The sequence below is a fragment of the Hakea prostrata genome, chromosome 4 (genome assembly GCF_041222555.1).
Source record: "Hakea prostrata isolate BN-2017 chromosome 4, UWA_Hpros_2, whole genome shotgun sequence".
NCBI classification, from domain to species: domain Eukaryota; kingdom Viridiplantae; phylum Streptophyta; class Magnoliopsida; order Proteales; family Proteaceae; genus Hakea; species Hakea prostrata.
In genome coordinates this window covers 55,075,073-55,090,827 of record NC_142603.1, presented here as the reverse complement: position 1 = coordinate 55,090,827, position 15,755 = coordinate 55,075,073, and the positions used below count along the sequence as shown (strand labels likewise).

The window sequence follows — 15,755 nt, the reverse complement described above, 5'->3', positions numbered from 1 at the left end:
GCTTGTGCGGAAGCTTCCGGCACCAAGTTCCCTTTTTTATTCAGTGGCACTGAAAATGGCTGCTGAATGCTCTGCTAAAAAAGCATTTCGATGTGATAATCATGGTGGAGGCTTATGTACTGGGAACTTCTTAATAGTTTAACATCGTTTTAATTTTGCGTTGAAAGGCGCGGTTTGTTGTGTTTTAATTACCGGTATCTTCACTATCAAATTGTAGCTGCGTTTTTTGTGTTGGTAATTTGGTTCGGGAATTTCAATGATTATCTTTTCATATCCAAAACAATGTAATATTTATCTTGTTGTATCAGAATTCTTATTCAAGGGGAATCACTATTCGATTTAAAGCAGAGGATGCAAGCAGGGCATTCCATCACGCATTTAAACATTGGAAAACTGAAGCAGTTCAAGCTTCTTCTGGTATATTTTTCATTGGTTCTCAGTTAAATTCTGTGTCATGAAACTACATAATTCTAGTTTGTTCGATTTATTCACTTAAAAAAGATGTCTTGTATTTTTTTAGTCTCTTTTTCAATCTAAGGTCACTGCTTTATTCTTTTCAATCAATCCTGCGGATCATGTGAATTCATTTTTGTTCCTTTGCAATGCTCTATTTCAGTGGAAACTTGATGAATATTCTGTTTTTTAATCTTTTCTTCTTGAAAAGCTTCTCCTTCCCACACTCCGCTCCCCCCCCCCCCAAAAAAAAAAAAAAGAAAAAGAAAAAAAGAAAAACGAAAAAAGATAAAAGAAAAAGAAAGGAGAAAGAAAAATCTTCTTTTGAAGTGCTGATTGGACTAAGTTAATATGAAAATTCAGTTGAATTTTGTTCATTACAAATGATACACATTTTTTTTTTCCTTCTCAGGGGAAAGACTGGAAAATGGACAACTTAAGGATTGTAAAAGCAAGTTTGATGATAAAATAGAGGCAGCTTCTGCTAAAATGTACTTCCATTACTATGGGCAGTTATTGCATCAACAAAATATGCTACAGGATTATGTGAGGACAGGTTATATTATCACACTGTAATCATTTGCTCTATCCCCATCCTAACCCCCCCCCAAACGCAAAAAAAAAAAAAAGTTGGAAAAAAGAGATTTTTGCAGTTGAATTTTCTTTTCTAGTAGGATTAATCTATGGTCTTTTTGCTACAATTTATTCCATATCAGAGGAAGTTGTATTCAACTGCACTTCGTTATGGTGAAAAGCGAAAATTGAATTCAACTGCTTATATTCCTATGATAAATGTCGTAGTGTCTTTGCATAGCATGATTACCCAGTCATCAATGTGACAAATTTGTTTTTTGCTCCAGGAACCTATTATGCTGCAGTTGTTGAGAACCGTGCAGATTTTATTGGTCGTGTGGTGGTTGATGTAGGTGCTGGTAGTGGTATTCTGTCATTATTTGCTGCTCAGGTATACATGGCTTTTTAATCCATAGTTTAGTGATACCCCGTGAGATTGTGCATATTTTTACTGTGTTGAAATGGTCAGAGTTTTTATAGTTCTATTTTGTCACTCATTAGGTTGGTGCAAAGCATGTTTATGCTGTGGAAGCCTCTGAAATGGCGGAATATGCACGCAGACTAATTGCTGGGAATCCATCCCTGGGAGAACGGATTACGGTGAGATTTTGTTTTGTTGTTATGAGAAAAGTTATCCTATTGTTCTGTTAATATTTTGTTGGGTTATGTTTTCTACATTATAGGTCATCAAAGGTAAAGTGGAGGAGGTTGAGTTGCCGGAGAAAGCAGACATTCTGATCTCTGAGCCAATGGGTCAGCTTCTTGACTTGTACTTCGCTTGAACATTTATGTTTCATACTTCCATATTATTTTAAGTGCTGTAGGTGTTAGGTTTTGACTTTGGTATTTACAGTAGTTCTTTTGACTTTTGAGATGTTGGCTTTTGTAATTTTTTGGGGGTATTGTAATTGATGAATTTTCGCAAATGAAGCAGCAAGTTTGTTGAGGATTTGATTTTGCATAAGAGCTTAAGGATATGAATGTGCAACTGACAATTTTGCCAATTGGATGGATTTTGAACATTGTTGTGGGCTTACAGCAGACTGTTGATTGGTTGAGGTAAAAGAGTTGATCAATGTGGAAGTACTGTTTAATTGATGCAGGTGATTCCACCTTGGAATGGCCTGAACCCATAGATGAACTGATTCCAAGTTTATATGTCCCACTTTTAGTTCTAGATTAGGATTACATTTATTTCAATTTTAGAATTGTAGTTTTTTATGTACTTTCTTTAAATATCGCTATAATCAAATGATACTTAGATTTTAATGAATTAGTTGTTTGGTTAAAACATCCTCGTGTGAACCCCCCTCCCTTTTAATCTCTCGTTTCCATTGTCTTCCTACCATATTCTCACCTTTCTTCATCGTATCATCTTCTGTTCTCATATACTTGTGTCTGTTTCCTTGAAAACGTAACTGTGTTTTCTGGCTGCTGAACAGTCCCATACTAGTTGATTTAATTCCTTGAAAACCACCTGTCTAAATTGAGGTAGTGGGTGCAAGAAACTCATTTGTGGGATGCAAACTCTGAAATTGAGCTCTTAAACTCCCTCATGTCATGTGACTTGACCGGTTGCAGGTCTGATCAAGTGAGCATAATACTGCCACAGGCCTTAGTTCCATGCTTTATTTTGCTTGCTGGTTTGGAAAACAATTGTTTTTCTAAGGTATTCAGGTCATGTGTTTATAATCGGAGCCAAAGTCCTACCATCAATCTAATCGCGTAGCTGCTGGGATTCATGGGTCATGTGATATATTGGTTTGAACCCTTTCAATAGTTGATTCAATTGTTATCCCTCCTTTCTATGACAGTTCTGCCTTATCCTTTATTTGTGCTCATTCAAGTTTATCCTTCTCTATGAATTTACTCTACACAGTTTCTTCCATTCTCAGGATTTGCTTTCACTTCATTGATTGAGTGTTTACAATATCCCTGGGCCCTTAAAACGGTTTGAGTTGGGTTTTGGCATCAAATCTAAAAATCCTCCTCTTTTTTTTTCACTGACATTCGTCCTTGAATTTATTCTCTTTGGAAATGGTTTGTGAAGGAGTTTTAGGTTGGATTGTTGGATATCAAGCTAGATTTCTGGGATCAATTAACTTTCCAGTTGAGTTTCTGAGAGATTATTGACATTGCTAACCACTGCTAACCACTTCCGTGATAAAGTGTGATCATGCTAGAGGTCTTAAAGTGCCCAAGAAGTGGTTAAACCAGAAATCACAGATTTGATTGATTACTGAAGAAGTAAGATACCAGCAAGTCATTATGATAGAAGGTAAAATTCAGATTTAGTATAGGGGGAGTAGAGACGGAACCAGCTGGTAAAATATCCTAGTACTAGGATTGAGTGGAGGAGATATTTAGGGGATGATGTAGATCCTGGACAGAGGAAGAAGAACTAAGGTCCACCAGACCAGCTCCAGGTGGAGCAAGCACAGCGGGTCTTCTAGAATAGCCAGAAGAAGAAGTCAAAACACTGTTCACATTATTGTTTTACCTGAGTGTTCCTGCCAATGTGTATCTTGTTTGGAATTTCTTTTTAGAGGATCTATGGGGCCCAAGATCAGATTGCTTGGAGGTTTTATACATGACAGATTTAAGGAGTTTGATTAGCTTTTGTTTTCATGATTACAACCCCTTTAATAGTTTCTAATTTCATGTTGGCTGATCTGTAAAGCCTTATTTCTAATTTCACTTTAGTTTCTATTTACTTCCTAACTAATTCTTGAGGAGATCAATCCCTCATTAAATTAGTTTTTATTTCTAAGCTTAGGCCAGTTACTAATAGGCCCTTTTCTTCATAACAAAAACAATTGAAGAATTTAGTTTGCGGGCCATGTTGCCATTGCTATCGATTAATAAGTCTTCAACAGCTTAGACGGCTCTGGGTGAGAGACCCAGGACTCAAATTGCCCATCCCCCTGCCCCCTTTTCTCGTCTTGCAATGGATCCCTGCAAAGCTTTACTTGTAACTGCTACTTCCCTCTTTGAAGCCCTATAGAAACCATTAATCTCTGCAAGTTTTGTTGCTGATCTTTATCGAAGAAAGATTAAAGCATCTCTGCAGAACTGATTTCCTGCTTAGTTCTCCAGTAGCTTCAAGTCACAGGATACCTGAAACCTGAACTCTGTTTCAATTGAGGCTTGGATGGTGTAACCTGGACATCAAGACCCTCACTTGATCCAAATCTTGGTCTTTTCCTCTGGCTGGATTGCCTCACAATTTTCATTGCATCTTCATAGATTCACTTCTGCCCATCAGAGGCTGCATATCATCTCCACAGGGATAACACTTGATCTTTCATTTGGAGTCCAAACTCTTTCTGGTTTGCTGCAAGGTGCTGTGCGCTCAGTCCTAGGCCAGCCAGGCATCTCAGCCATTGACCCACAAAATATGACAATAAAACTTTGGCACCAAAAATCTTCATTCATCATTCTTATTGGTTGGGTGCTTCTAAGGGCATTGCATATTTATGGGCAACTATGCTGCATTACAAGTAAGAAAGAACTACTAACTTCAAAGGGAAAATAGACTAAAAGTAGGAACATAAGGAAAAGAGAAGCTTTGAAATAAGAGCTAAGCCTACGGCCTACTTCGAATTCTGGATTTATTAGAAACTAAAAATCTATGGTTATTTAGTTGGCAACAACACAAATTAGAGTTCTTTTAATAAGCTCTAATGATCTGGTCTTGGGCCCCTACAAGGTCTTATAATAGTACTCATACAGTGGTTCTACCTATTGGTATTATATCACTTGTATCTGGCAACATGTATTGGTTTGCACCTTTATTGCAACTTGCTGATACTTTATCAATTGACACTTGGCAGTACGAACAATGGGTAAAGAAGTAAAATTAAATAAAATTCATCTTTTAATGAAAATCAAGGGATATCTGTGCATTGCTGATCTGCTAATGATTGATATTGGATCGGTTTCTACATTGACCAGTATCCATTTCGATTCTGTGCACTAGAACAATGGTTTGCACCAATGCAAAATAAGAGCTGTGATACTGTTAACCTGAATGACACGAACAATGTTTTGGTGTCTTATTGACTTATTCTGCATAGTTCTACATTAATTTGGGTTTGATATCTTTGATAATTTTTTTCCCAGATGACCCCCAGGTGCATGATCATGACTTTGTTTTAGTAATTCTTTTTTTAAAATGCTGTAAAAATTTAGCCAAATTAAACAGCTGCAAAAAGATTCTTGGTTTATTATCTTGATTCTATCTATTCTATGGTCTTTGGGCTGAGGAATGATTCGACTTGCTATTTGTTGAAGATTTCAGCAACTTGAATGGCTGAAGAAGACAGGAAACTTGCAATAATCTCCAGCAATTAGAATTGATCTCAAGTGAATCGAGTATGCTAGTGTTGGGGTTTGCCTGAAGAAGTCGATAGATGTGGATTGTAAAGAAAATAGTTAGTTCATGAGGCAGCAATGCTCAAAACAAAATTTCTATCCATTAAATTGGGACTCAAGTGAGCAATTACAGTTGTAGTATGGCCACAATGGCTGGCATAAAACTCCGACTCAAAATATAATTATGATTTAAAATAGAGATACTCTTAAGTAGATCTCAGACTCAACAGTGTCAAACCATAACTAGGATTTCAGCTGCAATTCACTGTCAAATCCTGGTTAGAATTTAGCATTACAGCTCCAAATGAAAATCAAATATATGACCGCTTTACCCCCATGATTTGGTGGTGGTGTAGGGGAATCCCTACACCTCTTCCGCACAAGAAGTTCCTGTACCATACTTTTTTTTTTTTTTTTTGGATGAATAAATAATGATATTAAGAGAACAACGAACTACAAGAAGAAACCAAACAAAAAGATTCAGGGAGAAGGGATGATTTGGGAGTTGAGGCCCCAGGAAACAACAATGAGCCTGTTCCTTGGGGAGTCAACAACCGGGGGATGGGGAATGCTGATGAGTCTAGCCGATACATCAAAATAAATTGCGCTCCAAATCGAATCAAGAGAGCGGGATTTAGAAGTCCAACGCCTTAGATTCCGCTCCCACCAGAGATGATGGATCATAGCACCATATACAAGCTTACCTACCCGATCACAAATAGAGGAGCCTGAGAAATTACTCAGAATCCAAACCCAATCACGATCAAACCCAAATGAGCGGCGGGAACGGGGCCAGATGAAAGCAAGGGCTTTTCTCCAGAGAGAACTGGAGAAGGGGCAAGAGAAAAATAAATGCTCAATGTCCTCGGTACCGGTCCAGCAAAGGGTACAGTTTGGGTTCGCAGGGATGTGGCGGGAGATGAGGAAGGCCTGGGTTGGGAGGGCGAGGTTTAGGGCTCTCCAAAGGGTTAGGGCATGCCGGGGAATGTGGCCAGGGAACCAGACAAGGGAAGGCCAAGGGGGGGAAGGGGAAGGGGAACGAACCAGGTTCCAAGCAGAAGCTGAGGTAAAGGATTTTGTAGTAGAGGGGAGCTAGACTAGAGTGTCATGAGCGGAGGGGGTAATTGGTGGAAGGGAATTCTAGACTTGTGTGAGGCTAGGGTGGGGGACAGGGGGCCCAAGTCCCATCGGAGATGAAGTCCGATAAGAGGGAAGACTTGGGGATGCGGGAGTCATAAATGGTGCGGGCGGGAAAAAGGGAAAAGAGAATACCCATCGGATGCCAAGGATCTAGCCAGAACTTAGTGGCGAGGCCAGAGGAGATTTGAATGGTGAAGGCAGGGAGAGCACAGGGTCTGAGGAGAAGAAGTTTCCTCCAGATCCAGGAAGGGTTAGGAGGGATAGGGACGGACCAGAAAGAATCAGATTTGAGGAGGTAAGAGTAGACCCAATTGACCCTAAACCTGTACCATACTTTTGGAGAGGGGAAAAGCGTAAAAGCGTAATTTTTCTCTCGAATTTTGCATTATACCTTATTTGTTTGCTTAAAAATGGTAGAAATGATGTTAGGTAATCCATAGTTTACTGCCTTGATAAGTATATCACTTTCCCCTTCTCCTTTTTGGAACTATTTCCTTGAAAATCCATAGGACAGATCCTTTAGTTTTTATAAATGTTTTTATCCATGGCTTGCCATGGCTTGTTGTCTTTTTTATTTTCACAATATTTTCAGTTTATTTTTGTTTTGGTTAGTGCAGTATTTCCGACATAATGTTTTGTAGTTGTTAAATGTACATGGTTTTTCTACAATCTGTCTTTTTAGGCACCTTGTTGGTTAATGAAAGGATGCTGGAGTCATATGTGATTGCCCGAGATCGTTTCCTTCTTCCAAGTGGAAAAATGTTCCCTACAATTGGAAGGTTAGTGTGGCCATTACTATGTCTTGTTGTCTCTTTGCCCTTCCTGTGGGGAGGAAAAAAAGGGTGGAGGTGTTGCAGCGCGAAGAAGAGGCTTAGGCTCTCTGCCTATTTCTGTTGTCTTTCAATTCCTTTTCTATTCAGCATGGTTCTCAATGATTCTCATGCTTGAGTTGAATGTAGTCAATTCATAATTGTGCTTCTTCATTCAGTGGGTTGAATAGATGTTATTCAGTAGGTTTTGTGTTTCTTATGTGCATATTGGTAACTTGTTGATCTGAGGTGGTTGTTCTTTCAGCAAAGTCAGAGATACATGATTTTCTAATATTGTTTCTTGATACGTCCAGTATCTGCTCAGAGTATATTGAGATTGTATTCTTTGAGCTGAGCCATGAGTTTTTTAAGTTTGATGAGTTGTAGATGGTAATCCATTGGCCTAATGATGACTGTGGTACCAAGGTTCAAATGCTTCAAAATTCTTTGAATGATTAGGATTTCTTGGTCGGAAAATGAGACGCTTAAAGCTGATTATTAGTTCTGTTTACAGACCCCCATGATGCAGAATGAATGGGAGGTTCTTGGTGGGCATGAGTGTTATGTGGATCAGATGGTATACTGTTACAGGGTAAATCAGCTACAGAATAACACTATCTTAAAATCTATTGTAGGCTTGTAGCAACAAAGAAAGTGGAAGAGCCATCAGTTAGAAGAGAGGAAGGATACATTATGAGAAAAGGAGACAAGATCTCTCTCTTTTTTGTTTATGGTGTCTTCTATTTTCTTGTTATTTTTTAAATTTATATCTTTATCTTTTTCCTTTTTTTTTTTTTTTTGGGGGGGGGGGGGGAGGACGGATTTCATTGAATTATTTAATGTGGAAATTCTTTCTTCATTCCAGTCTAAGTATCAAAAAGAAATTGAAGTGTTTTCTAGATGGATTTCCCTATGTATAGAAAATATGGAATAGGACTTCTAAGATAGCTAAAACACTCCCTAATCCTAAAGTTACTCATAGGGCCTACATAATTGTAACCATCTGCCTAGTCCTGTGTAACTCCGTGGACCCAAATGTTTGCCATAAAAAGGCCCATTATGTTAAACCCCAAAGTAACAAGTCCAAGGCCCATGGAGCCCACCGATGGGCCAAGACAAAGTATTTTGAGGGTACACCACTCGATCGACGTCCATGATGAGTTGCTTTGATTTCATAACACAGTTTGTGATGAGGGAGATTTTTTGGGTCCACATCTTGAATCTTAAAAAGTCGATCAGATCCTCTAAAAGTTCTGCAGGAGATTTTCCTTTGATCCTGATCATGGACTCTTTTAGTGTTTTCTTCCAAAGGCTTCCTTGATCAACTTGCCTGCAACTTGTGGCTTCAAAACTGCAAGTATAACTCCAAATCCTTTTATTTCATTTCTTCGGACCTTTGCTTTGATAGTCTTTTTGGAGACGCTATATTGGAGCAGCATAATAGGTCATCAATACAAGGATAAAAAACTATGCTGAAAGGCTTTCATTATTTCTAGGTTTAGTACCAGATAGTCCAGAAGGAATAGTTGGTGCTGCTGGTGCTTTGCAGAAGAGATTGATGAAACAGAGAGAATCACACTATTTCAAAGTCTACGATGGCAACAGAGAAAGGGAAAATAAGCTGTTGACTAGGGGGGGGGGAGAATAATGGTATGGAAGAAAATAGAGGATCTTGGGGAGGGAGAGAGCGATTTCACTCGATTTCTAAAGCAGAAAATCCAGATCTAATTCCTTTCTAATCTGTCTCTCTCTCTTTTTTTTTTTTGGTTTGGGGGGGGGGGGAGCTGTGATTTGGTTGATGTAGTCAGAATTCTTGTCCGGATAGAAATGCAGGGATCTGATGGAGGGATTCTCACTTAATGGATCCATGGTTTGATGGGCCTTTGGGACAATAATGCTGCTTTTTTTTTCTTCTTCTGGGGGGGGGGGGAGTGGTTTATGTACTAAGAATTTGTCCACATATAGATGCGCGAACCTTCCCCTTCTTGCTTAATAGGTCCATTGTTCAATGGGCCATTTGGGACAGCAATGCTGCTGGGTGTGTTTCTGATTCGCTGAAAACCACTCCTAGGCTTTTGGAGGAGCATTTTCCATTCTTCTGCGTGCTTTCCTGGTTTCTTGTTTTGTTTTGTGCGTGTGCCTCTTCTTTTGCTGCAACAGCATATAGAGATCTCTGTTGATTTCAAATCTTTATGACTTCGTTCTGGAGGAATAAATTGACTTTATCTATAGCCCTAGCTTCGGTGAGATTCAACTGGAAGGGTTACTAATTTTACCAAGCGTAATTTAACCCCCCCCCCCCACACACACACACCCAAAAAAAAAAATCCCTTTCTTTCTTTCTGATTTTATCTGAATTTTTAATTTGTTCTGTGTATTGTACTTTGCTACAAGAATGCCTACATAGGTGTTAGCATGTTTCCTTGACCAAGCCTTGAGGTCCTGTTTTTCTTGTTCCGGCAGCTTTTAACATATTCAGAAGCAAAAATTCCTTATGGTGGACAATTTAGATATAGGAGGATGATGCAGCTGGGGGAAGAACAGGGGATGGGGAATTCTGCATTTCATTCTACGGTACTCAAGTTCATGACCTCCTGGGCAACCCAGAAATAGCTATTCCCACTGCTGACGAAGCGTGACTGCACCATCCACAGCTTATTGTTCTGAGGACACATATGCTCCATTACATGTAGATTACAGGGTAAGAAATGTTTTCAACGAAAGAAAATGCCAAAGAAATTCTTTTACCGGACAGCTAAAAATCATATAATTCTAAATGAGGAACGTTTTGATTTGTGATTTCTGTGAAATTGTAGAAATTTAAGCTATGTAATTGTCTTGAAGAAGGATATATGGTTGCCTTGCTTTGAATTGCAAGTCTCCAACAGTAAGCGAATGGGGAAAGGGACTCGTCAACAAAGGGGTTGAAGTAGCTTTTCAACTCTGGAGTTAATGATGCCAACAGTTAGTGGGAAGGTTGATAAATTGAAAGTTGCTGGAGGTGCATTCATTGTTTTACGAATTAATAGGGTGTGTGAAATTTTCCCTTCAAAAAAAGAAGAAAAGAAAAAAGAGAGTACCTCTAATTCGGTTTAAGTGAAACTATCATCATCAAGCTCAGCCTTCTCCCAACTTAATGGGGTTTGCTACATGGATCAAAAGCAAACACTATAGGAAATAGAAATAAGAAATATAGAGATGAAAAATGACAGGGAAAAAGTGACAAGTGAAGAGGGAGAGTAAATGAACGGTAAAGATGAAAGCAAGAGGAGATGGCACAACCCAGCAAGTGGGGGAAATTCAGGGATACGGGATGTGCTACATGGATCCTTGCCCTCCAATAGGCTATGTACAAGGTCATACGTGGAACAAAGCCTAAACCATCGATGTCCTTCCTCATGACTTCTGCAAGCTCTTTTTACTCCTCCAATCATAATCATATCACTCCTTACTGTGGCGTCCTTAGGCCCCTGTTGAACATGGACATAGCACACATTAAATGACTCTCGGAGCTTGTCGTTGACAAGGAGAACTCCCAAGTCAGGTCTGATGCAATCACTCCTTGCTTTATCTTCCTAGTTTTTCTACACAACCATTTTAACATTCTCATCTCTACCACACTAAGCTTCTCATAAGGTGCTTCTTGACTCGCCTAACTTTGTCCCATACATCATAGCTGGATGTCTGATAGTCCTAGTGAAGTTTTCTTGAGGCTTGAATGTTATGCATGGTGATTCTACCTTCACTGTCAATCTTTTTCCTTCAATTGCCATAATTTTGCTTAGAACTCTAGTTGGGCCTGGTATCTGGTCTCTTATGGATTCTCCCCAGACGGCATTTGTTTCAGGGCTATAGTGTGGCTCTTTCCCCCCCCCCCCCCTTCAGCAGTTTGACGCACATGCATAGTACATATTATGTTATACAATATGTAATATCCATCTTAAAGATCCACTTTCCCTTTTCACTTTTCTTGATACTGACATAACTTGATTGTTTTTCCATAGGATACACATGGCGCCATTCAGCGATGAATATTTATATGTTGAAGTTGCAAATAAGGTATTGGAAGGGATGATTACTAAGTCCATCGTATTACAGATGCTTTTGGATACATTGTTGGAGATTATATTCTTTCTGAAATGATTTGTCATACAATCTGTTGGGTGAAAAGAGTCATTTTAGGTCTTTTCTGTTCCTTAGTCTTTTTTTTTGGGCCGGGGGGGGGGGGGTTGGGGGGGTTCTCCACGCCTGGCTGCCTTGAAAAGGTTAACCAGAATGGTGTGCATGTTTGACTATGCTTTATGAATTTCTTGTTGTCAGACCCTGAGAAGCCTGCGAAATGCTGAGTCCCATCAAAATTTAGGGATTAGAATCTTTTCTACAAGCTGTTCGAACCCTCTTCCCCCATGCAACCACATCCCGCTTCTCCCCAGTGCTTCTTTGGCTGAAGTGGCGCGAGTGGCTTAGCCAAATATGCTGTATAGGCACAACAGGGACATAGGGAGTGGGATATTCATTATGGTCAATTTGTAGAGGCAGTTAACCCAACAAGAGTTTCAATGCTACTGGTAGCACTTCAATTGTGCTGAGAAGGTCTAGACTTTCCAGGGACAAATATTGATGAGAAGGATAATATATATGGTATATATAATTACAGTTTACTGTTAACAGTTTTCAAAACTTGTATTTACAGGCTAGCAGCAACTACTTTGATTATAACCCTGTCCATGAGGATCAGAGTCCGATTAAATCATTAAGATGCAATGCTTTCTGTTTGCCTAAGTTAGTTTGATTCTTGGATTGAGACTGGCAGGGTGGAAGTTAAATCTTATTTTCTTTTAGTCACATGCCTGTTCTCAGAAACTCTTTAGATGCTTAGCTCTGGCTTTCCAATATGCTTTCAAATAATTTTCATTTAGGGGGCGGGCTTGGTTCCGTGTTTGGTAACCACTGTTGTAGCCAGAGGTCAAGTTGTCCAAACAGCCTCTCAGAAAAAGAAAAAAAAAATGCTGGGGTAAGGCTGTGAAGTAAAATTGCCCCGCTGGAATCTGCTTGTGCAGAAGCCTTCGTCACCGGGTTCGCCCCCTTTTTCCCCATGTTTTGCCCTCTTTTGTTCACTCGTCAAATTTATCCACATTTCAATTTCTGCTTTACTTACCCCAACTATGAACACTACTGTTTTTTGGTAGGCCCTGTTTTGGCAGCAACAGAACTACTATGGAGTTGACCTTACTCCCTTGTATGGGTCTGCATTTCAAGGATACTTTTCTCAGGTGAGTCTTATTTCTTATTCATGGAAATGGATATTTTGGTATCAGCACCTCCCATATTCATGGTTCCTTGTTTTCAAAATTATCCTGAAGAGGGGTGAGTGATGAACATTTCTGTTACTCCCTTGTCTTGAACTGTAGTGGGGATGGAGTGACTTGCGGTAAGGCTAAATCCCCTTCATAGAGGAATCCCTGCTTGGCTTCGCTAGAGGCCCTAATCTCATGTGCCCTTGGAGGTTCCATACCAATCCTGATAGCACTATTCTTGATTGAACAGCAAAGCAAACTCAAGCCTGAGCTTAAAAGCTGAATTTTATTAATATATGAATCCGTGTGCCATTATATGCGACAGATGACTATCTATAGCGTAACAAATACTAGGTTCTAGAAAATAGCAGTCCTAATTGTACTCCAACAACTTAACTAGATTTAAGACAAACTCTAAGGGACTTGAACTGAAATTAGAAGTTCTAATTGGACTTGGGTTTTATAGTTCAACCCTTACAAGGACTCCGCATCAACTCTAGGAAGGACTAATTGGATAGCACCATCAGCCTCAATGAGGACTAATTAAATAACATGCATCAGCTGTAAGGAGTCAAGGACTAATTATTTAACATGCATCAGCCATAATGAGGACTTCTTAAATAATATGCATCTAGTCTAATAAAGACTTGACAAAAATAAAACTAAAGTATTGGTATTTCTCATACTCAACTTGTATACCTGTGTTTTAGGTCCATTAAGTTGGCTGATAACAAAGAAGACCCATTAAATGGAGGACCCAATACCTATATGAGCTAACCCTAGAACTGTTCTTACGGAAAAGTGTCTAATTTGGCACTGGATCTGCATCAGGGGATTGTATAACCTCCGGTAACTAGAGATAGTAACTTTGATGATGTTCCTTGTTGTAGAAGCTACTAGACGCATTTCACTTGTGTGAAATTTCATCCAAATGTATTAGATTAATAGTTTGCGCTAAGGTTTTAAAAATAAAAAATGCAACTGTAAGGAACTGAATGGAGAAACACTAATTTTCATGTTTTTATTTTTGAGGCAGTTTCTCTCACTCATATGGTTCTGACATGTTACCTAGTAAATGATGTAGTAATACAAAGTTGAGACTGGAAGTAGCTTTGCCCCAATTAACCCAGGATCTAGAAATTAGAGAAAGATATTGGTAATCTAGGGTCTGTACCAAACCAGCCCTGAAGATTATGATCAACCTTGGTCTGAATGAAGCTTGTGAGGTGGTGAGAAACTGCTGCTGCTAGTTTCACTTGATTCTATGTTTGGATTGGTACGTATGCAACAAATCACCAAAATAGGAAGTCCCAGAGAATAGAGACACTGAGCTGTAGGGCGAACCAGCCAACTGTTTGAATCCAGACTTATGTCGAGTGTGGAAATCTTATTGAAGTGAGACTGTGCTGCAAATTGGAAGTGGTTGAAGATGGTCGATTGCTTCGTTATGACGGTTGACTGAAGATAGATACTTATGACTGAATGGTGGAATGGAGTTATGAAGGGATGAAGAGGTGTATCAAATGAGAGGGAGATGAACTTGAACAGAAGGCCAATAAACCCAGCAGAGCTTGTGAGATGGAGGGGAGAAAAAGTTGGTTTCAATTGATTAAATCATCAGCAGTCCAGCTGGTTCAAATTGAGCAGAAGCAAGCTTGGGAGCTGGATGGTCTTAACAGCCACAGTTCAGGAGCAGTAGCAGTAGACTTCAAACTTGAGAAAAGGAGCAAGTGTGGAGTCTCTGGCCTTCTTATCTCTCAGACAGGATAATAACATTCTCAAAGCAAAACTTGATATAATCAACATTAAACCATCATGTGGCTGTGAATAGTCCTTATATTTATGTAAAACATTGGCTCTTGGACAATAATTGTAGAAACTGCTTTGATGAGTTATTAGTTATGATTCTTAGCAACACTAAAAATATAAGTTCGTAACTCTAAAATTAGTAACTTAGACAACTAGAAATTAAGAAAATTACATATTCAGAAACTCCTAAAGAAGTCTTCATTCTTCATAAAATATCTTCTAATGATCTGGTCTTTGGCTGATAAAATCTCCTAATAATATTCCACTAAGGTCAAAAGAGGCTGACATTGTTTATGTAAACAGTAATGTGTAACAGTAACATGAACAGTGTTGGTTAAGATTTGCACAAGTTTAAATACAGCTGCAGACCAGATTGGATCGCTGCAATCTGGAGTTTCCTTTTTCATACTTTCTATTTTCAATTGCTTATAGTTTTGTAGTTGTCTCTATTTTCGTATATTTTATTTTGGAGAGGATATTCTGTCATATTCGTTTCCTTTTTCGTAGGGGACATGATTATTTGCCCCACTAGTTTGTAATTGAGGAACTGAAGATATAAATAAAGGGCCTGCAATTCTGGGAAGTAAATCCAGATAATTGCAAGGTGTAGTTCCACACACACACACACACACACACAAAAACTCTCTCTCCGTTGTCGGCTAGGTCCAGTGTCGCCAATGCTAGGTGCCTTCCCAACTCCATCTCGTCATCGTGGGTTTGAGTTTTAAGTTTCATAATTGTCTCTCTTAAGGAAGAAGACTATTCAGTTTTCTGGTTCAGATTTGGATCGATTTGGGTTCAATTTTCATTCAGTTAAGGGTTCAATTCTTGGTTTCAATTCTGGTCAGTTTTCGGAATCAATTCTGATTCGCTTTCTGATTCTGTTTTTATTTTTTTTATTTTGGCTTCTGATTCTGTTTTCTGGTTTTGTTGTTATTTTGGTTTTTGATTCAGTTTCCTGATTCCTACGCTTGCTTTATTATTATTATTTTTGGATGAATAAATAATTAAATTAAAGAGACGAAAACTGAACTACAAGAAAGATCCAAAGGGGAGGATAAAAGAGGAGGATGGAATTGGGAGTTGAGCCCCCAAGAAACAACAATGAGCCTGTTCCTTGGGGAATCAATAACCAGGGGGTGGGGAATAGTAGTAACCCTAGAGGAAACATCAAAGTAAATAGCATTCTAAATAGAATCAATAGAGTGGGATTTGGAAATCCAACGCCTGAGGTTATGCTCCCACCACAGATGGTGGACTGTAGCACCAAAGACAAGCCTACCAATCCGGTCACATATAG

At 39.1% G+C, this 15,755-nt stretch overlaps 1 protein-coding gene across 4 annotated transcripts in view; it reads left to right on the top strand.

Moving 5' to 3' along the window:
- The window catches only part of LOC149019725 (putative histone-arginine methyltransferase CARM1), a 29,265-nt gene that overhangs the window by 693 nt on the left and 12,817 nt on the right, over positions 1-15,755 (top strand). For all 4 annotated transcript variants that reach the window (XR_016173124.1, XR_016173123.1, XM_089153706.1 and 1 more), the window contains exons 3-10: positions 309-417; positions 866-1,009; positions 1,314-1,417; positions 1,528-1,626; positions 1,710-1,779; positions 7,223-7,319; positions 11,354-11,408; positions 12,539-12,622. Coding sequence is in view for 2 of the 4 variants with exons in the window: in XM_089153706.1 (XP_089009832.1) it covers positions 309-417; positions 866-1,009; positions 1,314-1,417; positions 1,528-1,626; positions 1,710-1,779; positions 7,223-7,319; positions 11,354-11,408; positions 12,539-12,622 (762 nt within the window). In the remaining 2 variants the exon portion in view is untranslated. The remainder of the gene's footprint in view (positions 1-308; positions 418-865; positions 1,010-1,313; positions 1,418-1,527; positions 1,627-1,709; positions 1,780-7,222; positions 7,320-11,353; positions 11,409-12,538; positions 12,623-15,755) is intronic.